The sequence below is a fragment of the Lagenorhynchus albirostris genome, chromosome 2 (genome assembly GCF_949774975.1).
Source record: "Lagenorhynchus albirostris chromosome 2, mLagAlb1.1, whole genome shotgun sequence".
Lineage (NCBI taxonomy): Eukaryota > Metazoa > Chordata > Mammalia > Artiodactyla > Delphinidae > Lagenorhynchus > Lagenorhynchus albirostris.
The window spans coordinates 74,321,951-74,330,108 of NC_083096.1; the positions used below are offsets into that span (position 1 = coordinate 74,321,951).

The 8,158-nt window shown below is 59.0% G+C and overlaps 1 protein-coding gene across 4 annotated transcripts; it reads right to left on the minus strand.

Annotated features, from left to right (window-relative positions):
* Positions 1 to 3,151: 3,151 nt before the first annotated feature.
* On the minus strand, positions 3,152 to 7,359 carry EFNA4 (ephrin A4). Of its 4 annotated transcripts, none has more exons than XM_060137212.1 (4): positions 7,158 to 7,359; positions 4,729 to 5,024; positions 4,259 to 4,324; positions 3,152 to 3,445 (listed from the first exon to the last, which is right to left on the minus strand). In XM_060137212.1, exons 1-4 carry the CDS (start codon positions 7,268 to 7,270, stop codon positions 3,255 to 3,257), a joined length of 666 nt encoding a protein of 221 aa, XP_059993195.1. In that variant the 5' UTR covers positions 7,271 to 7,359; the 3' UTR covers positions 3,152 to 3,254. The 4 variants fall into 4 exon arrangements, with proteins under 4 accessions (XP_059993195.1, XP_059993189.1, XP_059993212.1 ...); XM_060137206.1 differs by having other exon boundaries at positions 4,259 to 4,327; XM_060137229.1 differs by having other exon boundaries at positions 3,302 to 3,873.
* Between the last annotated feature and the right edge of the window lie 799 nt (positions 7,360 to 8,158).

Here is an 8,158-nt window from a genome sequence, read left to right on the forward strand (position 1 = left end):
CTCATTAGTGCTTAATTGGAGGAAGGAAGCTGCCCTGGCACCAGACAGGTGGGCAGGCCTACCCCTTGCTGGAAGCAGGCATCCCTAGTTCCAGTACCCTGTCGGGCATGTGGGTGATTTGGCCCTGGAGACCCTCATCTCAGCCCGGGGCACCTCCCCCCACCATTTTCTTTGCCAATTTAGTCTCTAGGCAGTACAGACCAGCCCTCCCCATCTGTCACCAAACATCCAGAGGGAGAGGCAGCCTTCTTATCCTTTCTCCTTTCGCTAGGCTGTGCCCCTTCCCACCCATGGAGAGACCGGAGGCTGGGAGGAGAGGTGGGGTAAGGAATTGGACAACTGAGAGGTAGATTAGAGAGCCACTAAGGGATAGATTTGGGATACAGACAGGCAACAGAGCTGGGGATGTGGAGATGTCTGCCCAATTTGACCTTAAATGAAGAGAATGCAAATGAGATGCAGACGATATGCAGATGAAAGCGAGGAGCTCATAATTAACATTCCGGGTGGCATCAGCTCCATACCCAGGACCCCAACGCTGTTGCCAATACTCCCCTCCTAACCTTCCTGGGTTAAGTGGCACTGCCCATTACTTTGAGTGAGAAAGATGATCTCAAGAAAAATAAGAGCTTGGCTGGGCTAGGACTGCAGGACCTGGGAAACAGGGCTCCACCCTCGCCTCCCCGCCCCCATCCCAAGCACCACCCAAGCTGCCGTTGAAGCACAAGCAAAGACCACTCTCCAGGTTACGCTCGGACGCACCGTCGGTTGCTATGGGGACCCCCTCCACGTCCAGGCCTGAACCAATGGGCATCACCACTGATGACCTCATGCCCCAGGCCCCGGGATTCTATTGGTTATTTGGAAGCCAGAGTGCCCTTCTCCAACTGCGTCACCGCTGGGGATCCCCCGACGACCCCAGCTGGTGTGGCCGAGTGAAAGAAGGACGCGCTGGGAGCTCACAATTTGCTGTATGAATGAATAAGGAAAGGAAGGAAGGGATTAATGAAAGGGAAGAAGAAAAGAGGGTGGGGTCACATAAAAAGACCAAAACTCCAGGATTTAGCCTCTAGGGAAAGACTTGCAACCCCAGAAAGTGCGGAGCAGGATCCAGGTCGGAGACTCGGGCTCTCAGGTTCTCGGGACAGCAAGATAGCGTGATGCAAAGATGAGGGGAGTTTTTGCATCGTTCCGAGAAGACCAGGGCAGGCCCAGCAAATTGAGGGCCCCACCCTTGGCCATCTAGCGCCGCTGAGCTTTGGGGAGATCAGTGACTCCCCAAAACCGGCAGGTCTCCCAGCCTCCTGGAACCGCGCCCCGGAACACGCCTCAAGGACTTCTGATGGGTAGGGCCCAGAGCCTTCAGCCCGTCTAGGTCCCATGAGCGGACTTCGCCCTCGCTGGAAAGGCGCCCCAGGACTGAAACAGTTGTCCGCACAGGGCCCAGGCTGTAAGGAAAGTGAGTGTAGGGAGGGGCTGGCTTGAGGCCTGCGGCCGGCGGGCCTGAGTTTTCACCGCCACCCCCCACCCCGGCCCCGAAGCCAAGTGCGTGGCTGCCCAGGTGTCCACCCTTAACACCTGCAGGGAGCTTAGGCGGCCGGCGAGGGTGTGTGTCTGTGTCAAGTGCGCGCGTCTGCCTGAGAGTGAGGGCGTGTGTCTGAGTGTCGGGGAAAGCCGACTGGGCCCCGCGTCTCTTTCGGACATGCGTTACGAGCGGCGGATCCGCGCGCCGGCCACAGACTCGGGAGCGAGCGGGCCCGGCTTGGTCCGCGAAGAGAGCATGTCTGGGGCCGCTGGGAGCAGGATGTGACCCGCACGGTCCTCAGTGCCAGGCTAACCAGTCATCCCCGGCCTGCGCCGCCTCTGCTTTCACTGGAGAGGGGCGGAGGTAGCAGTACAGTCGGTTTCCAAGGCGACATATAGACACCCTCCTGGATGACAGTAGAGGCTGAACTCGAACTCAGGACCAGAAGACCGAGCCCATAGTTCATGCTTCAGCTCAGACTTCACCCTCTCCACTCCAGCCCCTCGCCCCCGCTAAGGATCTTGTTTTGGGGTGAGGGCGCTGACACGCAGGCACACGTACCTACAGACATGGCATTTTATGAAAGTGGCCTTGAATGGGGGGCGGGAGGGTCCACTCATGTATGCTCCGTCCGCGGCGCTGTCCTCCATCCCAGGCCTCAGCCAGAGCAATGGAACCAACCCAGAGGGACCGGGGTCCGACCCAGGTGTGCAAGGGGGTGGGGCAGCGGTTCGCAGTCTCCAGCACTTCGGTCTGGTCTGTCAGTCTCTGGACCCCCAGCACCCTCCGCGGCGCCCCTCCCCTCCCCGCGCATGTTCACACGCCGCCTCTAGCCGCCGCAGCCCCGCCGAGCTAATCAGCACAACATCCACCTATCGATCGTTGGCTGGGTGCCAGGCGGGCCGGCATGGTGCCAGTGCAGACTGTGGGGCACCGGGGCGGGTAGGGCATAGCTTCGGGGGAAGGGGCACCCCTTCCCTGGCTGCACCCAGGACACCGTTCAGAAAGAGGACCCCGGTTAGTCTTGGGGTGGATCATAGCCTTGCCACCTCTGCCTGCCTGAGGTGGAAGAGACAGAGTGAGGCTGAGAGCAAAGGGGGCCCTCCCTCCTCGGCCCCACCTCCTCCTCCTTATAAAAGCGAAGAACAAAGAGGCCGCTGGGGAAGGAGGCTTTGATCTGACCCCACCTTCCCAGTTCTAGGCCAGGCACCGCCCAGACTGCCCTTGGGGCGGGGGAGGGACGCCCAGCTCTCAGGGACCCAGGCATTCTGAAACCCAGGTGCTGTCTTTCTACTACTCCTTGCTTTTGCCCCAAGGCCCTGCTTGGTGCTGCCACAGCTTCCGCAGCGCCCCAAGTGGGTGGGCTACCAGGAGCACCTGTCCCCTCCCCAGCACAGGAAGCCAGCTAGGGAGGTGGTGGAGGGTGCCAAGCTCCACAGCTGCTGCTGGCATCCACCCCACACTGCCCAGAGGGTGCCTACTGAGGCCTGGCATGGATGGTCTGGGCACAGCTGGCAGGGAGGTCAGGCCAAGCCAAGCTGAGAGCAGAGACTGCAGGGAGTCCCCGTCCCCCTCCCCCCCCCCACTGCCCCCGCCGTGTCAGGGAAGGAGCCAGAGGGCAGTAGGTTGGGGAAAGCAACAAAAAGATGGGTGGTTTATTGAAGGCTTGGTCCAGACACTTATAAAAATACAAATTGGCATGAAATTCGACCTCATGGCAAGTCCGTCTTCACAGAAGACAAGTGGGTGACCTCCCGGGGAGGAAAGGTGCTGCCCCAGGGAAGAGGCCCACAGGGCACTGGGCACAGATGGCAAGCCTGGGCTTCCTGCTTGACCTGGTCCAGCAATCACCTGTCCCCAGGTCTTCGGCCTTGGCCCCCAGCAGGCTCAAGGATCCGATCCCATCAAATCCCAGTCTTCCTGGGGGATGGGATGAGAATATCAAAGCAGCTGACAGAGACCCTATGTTTGTCTTGCCTCTGTTCCAGGGTGCCCAGGGCTGTCTGCAGCTCCCCTGCAGCTCCTCTTCAGCCTGTGATGAGGAGGCCGGCACCTGGAAGGGTCACCCCAGACCCTCTGGCCTCCCCCATCACTATTCCATCTTGTCTGTCTGGCTTGGCCCTCCCAGCTCAGGTAGGGGGCAAGGGCCCTCCTCCGGGGAGTCCTGGGAGGGCTCTGGTTCCTGGGGCTGGCAGGAAGGGTCCGCTTGGCTCAGAGGGCTCTCAGGAGACGCAGAATTGGGAGCAGCAGCAGCAGCAAGAGACAGAGGGGGCTGGGAGTGGCCCCCCCTTGCCACCCTGACGTGCCGCTCTCTCCAGGGCTCCCAACAGGATGGGCTGACTCAGGCTCTGTGAGGGGGAGGGGGTAGCACTGATGGGTCCTCCTGCTTCAGCAGCCTCCTTCCTGCTCTCCCCATTACCTGTTCACTCCCACCCCTTTCTAAGGGGTCTCCCGAACTGGCCAATCCCTTCCCATAATCACCTCATCATCTCTAAGTCCCAACTTCCAAGTCTCCTCCCAGTTGCCATTAGAGACCACCAGTTCAGCTAAGGCTTGGACAGCCTTGCCACTGGAGATGCCATTCCCTTTGTGTAGGGGAGGCTCCCACAGGCTAAATGGGGGGGGAAGAGGTTCCTCAGAGTTTGATGCTCCCAGATTCTTCCCACTCCTCCCCTCATTCCTGAGGGCCCCACACTAGCCAGAAGGGTTGCTCCCCTGCCCCAACCCACTCACTGTCCTCCTTGCAGCAGACAGACACCTGGAGCCTCAAGCACTGGCCAGGACTCTCCGGAGTTGGCACTGCTGGGTGGTGGGAAATCGGGAGGAAGAAGTTAGCACAGGCTAGTTTGCATGCCTCAGACTGCGTTTCAAACCCTCCCAGCTTCTCTTCTCTCCAGTTCCCTGGAAAGCTTTTCCTTATTTTGGGGCCCCATCTAGGGGCCCATCTGTGACCCTACTCATGTCCTCTTTCCTGGCCCCTCTTCCTTTCCCCTCCTCTCTATTGGTTCACTCTAGATGTCCCCCTACTCGGTCCTGGACTCAGACCCCCTGTCCACTCCCCCCTCCTAGGCCTAGCCTTCCTTCCCAGTCCTCTCATTCCCCCACCCCTCAGGATCTCTGCCTTGGCTGCTAGCAATGGCAGGTAGCCCCATTCCCCTCCCCACCTTCCCCAGGAGGCAGCCAGTGTGCCCATCTTCACTCACAGATGTAGTAGTAGGTCTCTCCAGGCAAGAATTCGAAGCCAAGGGAGAAGGGCGTGAAGCGCTGAATCTTCTCTGAGAATCGAACAGGGCCAAAGGGAGCGAAAGGCAGGGAGCACTCCCAGCGCTTGAAGGCACCCGGCCCCTCGGCCCGGCAGGCCTCATAGCCTGGCCAGCCCACCATGTATAACGCAAATGTCTCAGGGCCCTCAGGGGGCCCTGGGCCCTCATAGTGTGGGCAGAAGATGTCTAGGTAATCCTTGAGGCCCAGCTCCACCACGGCGTCTCCTCGAAGCAGCCTGCAGGCATAAGGTAGGTGAGGGCGGAGGGGCTCATGGCACGGCACACCTGCGGCACGAGGGTCAGAGATACCCCTTCCCAATGGTCCCCGCCAGCCAATCCCCCACCTGCTGGGGAGGGAGCAGCTTAGGAAGGCCTGAGTTCTCCAGACTGACACCTCTTGAGAGACAGAGTGCAAGAAAAGGATGAGGTAACCGATTCACAGGTTCAGAGAGGTTAAGGGACTGCAGTGCCTACAACCAGATGGCCCAAATGTGAGAAGGCCACTCACCACAGCCTAGCTTTTGGGTGGGAGCTGCCACCCACGTATCTAGCCCTAGTGCCCAAGACAGGGCCTGGTGTAGCACCTGTGCTTGATAAATGTTAGGTGGATGGCTGCTGTGAAGAAGCTGGGGCACAGAGGCAAGGGGCACAGATCTGGGCCCACAGAGCAGTCACAGACTAGAGATGGAGCCTGGGAACAGTATCCTCATTAACAGGTGCATAAAGAGGAAGGCTTGCCTTTTAAGACCTCAATTCAATGCTGAAAAGAATGCCATAGTAAAAAAAAAAAAAAAAATGAGAGGGTGGATGGTGGGAACCTCCCTTTTTTTTTTTTTTTTGGACAGGACAATCAAGTGTCATACGAAGAGGGGGGCCCCCTCCACATATCCCCCAATCTTTGGCCTCCTCAGGACTCCCTTCCACCTGCCTGGGGGAGCCAGTACAGGTGGGAAAACCTGGGACATGCTGTCCCCCTCCAGCATCAAACAGAGCATGAATCACTCCCCCCCGCCCCCCCCCCCCCCCCAGCATCCCCACCATACACAGAGTCCAACTTGACTTATGAAAGGCCCCCAACTGTCTCTCTATGGGTGGTCTTAAGATCACCTGCATCTGGAGTTCTGATTAGAAATGCAGATTCCTGGGCTCAGCTCAGACCTACTGGGACACAAGCTGGGCCTTTGTACATTTTGTTCCACAACATCCCCAGTGCCTGGAAAAGTGTCTTGCACAAGGACAGCGCTCCACAAATATCTGTGGATTGAATGAATGAGCCAGAAACCTCAGGCTTAGGGGCTAGCAACCTGCATTTTTAACAAAACCTCCAAGTGATGCAGAAGCACTGGTCTAGAACAGAGAGTGAGGAATTCAGAGTTGGAGGACAACGATAGCTCTTATCACACAGCATTGGTATTGTAATGACCTGTCCCGAAGCTTGCTGGCCCAGGGGTTCTTTGGGCTCCCAGAGGGCAGAGCCTAGGTCTTATCTCTAACCCCCAGCACCCTAGCACAGATCCCGGCACAGAGTACACACTTAATAAATGTGAGTGAACAAACGGTGTCACAGATTGTCTTAAGTGAAAATCAGAAAGAAAAACAGATGGAGAAAGCAGAGGGAGGCAGGGAGAATTGGGGAGGAGGATGGAAACAGGAAAAAATATCGACGTTCAAAGGCAGGCAGCTCAGGAGAGAGAAATAAATAATAGTTTATATCTGTGCAGCCTGCACCTCTTTCACACACATGACCTCTGTTAGTCCGCCTGACTTCCCAGGGTACTAGGCGTTATTAGCCCATTTTACAGATGAGATAACTGAGGTTAGGGAGGTCAAACGACTTGCCTAAAGGTGATTCAGCTAGAAGGGCAGGGCCGAGACTGCACAGAAATAGGACTAATAATGACGAGATGAAAGCAGAGTTACAGAATGAGATCAGGAGAAAGAGTAGCACCAAAGGGAAGGCCAAGAGAGCAGGGGAGTAACCTTCTTTCACAAGAGTAAAGCCCCCCCCCCCCCTCAAGTCCGCCGGCCCCAGCTCGGGCCGTTGGGAGGCTGGGGATCACGAAGAGAGAAGCGAGAGGGGCGGGGCTCGGAGTGCAGGCCGAGGTCTCTCGGGTGCAGGCTGCCGGCTCCGAGACCCCACCGACTGCCTTCGGGGCTGGGGTCCCCCTCTCGGCCCCCAGCGCGTGCGGGCAGGGGTGGGGGACCCCGGGCACGCCTCGCCCCTCCCTCCTCCCCCGCCGGCTCAAACAAAGGAGCCCCGGCGCGCGGCCGGGTCTAGGCGGCGCCGCGCACAGTGCGAGTGTCGGGCGCGCGCCCGGCCCGGGAGCGCGCAGGCCCGGCTCGGAGCCCGCAGGTTTCAGCCCTGCTACCTGGGGTTACTGGAGTTCCAGTAGACCTCGTGGCGGAGGCCACAGCCCCCTCGCAGAGGGGAGCTGAGGAGCGCGGCCCAGAGGACAGTCCGCAGCAGGGGCTGCAGCCGCATCGCCCCTGGGGTCTGGTCTGCTCTGGCCCGGGCGGGCCCGGCCCGTCCCGCTTCGCAGTCGCGCCGAGAAAGGTACAAAGTGCGGGGGGGTGGGGGGGACTTGCGGGGAGGGGGGTGGGGTGCTGAGACTCACAGGCCACGCCCCTGGATAACTTTCCACCAATGCGGGCGCGTCTCCGCCTCTTCATTCAAAGCCAACTCTTGTTAACCTTCTGTGCGCTGTAGCGCGCGCGCCAGCTTAGGCAAGGTCTTGCTGAGGCTAGACCGCGTTTCAAGGGGGCGGCGAGGAGGGACGTATTCCACTGTCTAGGAGTTGTTTTAGGGAGGTCGTGTCTTTCATGTCTGTATTGGTACAGGGTAGAAAGCCTTATTAAATCTTTGGAAGATTTAAATATGGGCCCACGCCTTTTGCCCAGAAGGAGGCAAGTGAGGCACGGGAGAGGATCCACGAATTTGTCCAGCCATCTCAGGCACCATTGCTCCTTTTTCTTTGCACATCTAGGGATATAGCGAGGGGAAGGGACAAATCACCTCCTGGGACCACCCCCTCACCCCAACTCCCCTTTACAGAACCTCAGATGGCGAGCTCGATGTCCACCTTGGGGTTGGGCCCTGTCCCTTTCCGCCCCATACCTTCGTTCTGGGCGAACGAAGGCCATAGTCTCAAAGACGAAGTAATGAGGTGGTTGCGGCCCATACAAAGCACTTCTGTTCCCGAACCCTTAGGTGGGGTGGGGGAGGAGAGAAGCAGGTGCGCGGCCTTGGAATCGTGGGAGCCGCCGCCGCGCCCCGCCCCGGCTCCGGGGCTCTGAGAACGCCAGCCAGTTCCGTTTTTCCCAGCCGCTGGTCAGAGGGTGGGGACAGCGAGTCCAACAGCTTGGCCGGTTT

Bases quoted from the DNA above. Each gene is read 5' to 3' on its own strand.
- EFNA4 (XM_060137206.1), bottom strand. From the start codon at position 7,270: ATGCGGCTGCAGCCCCTGCTGCGGACTGTCCTCTGGGCCGCGCTCCTC. The intron at 5,025-7,157 runs GTAGCAGGGCTG...TTATGCCTGCAG, and splicing joins TGGAACTCCAGTAACCCCAG to GCTGCTTCGAGGAGACGCCG. The intron at 4,328-4,728 runs GTGAGTGAAGAT...CCCACCACCCAG, and splicing joins AGAGACCTACTACTACATCT to CAGTGCCAACTCCGGAGAGT.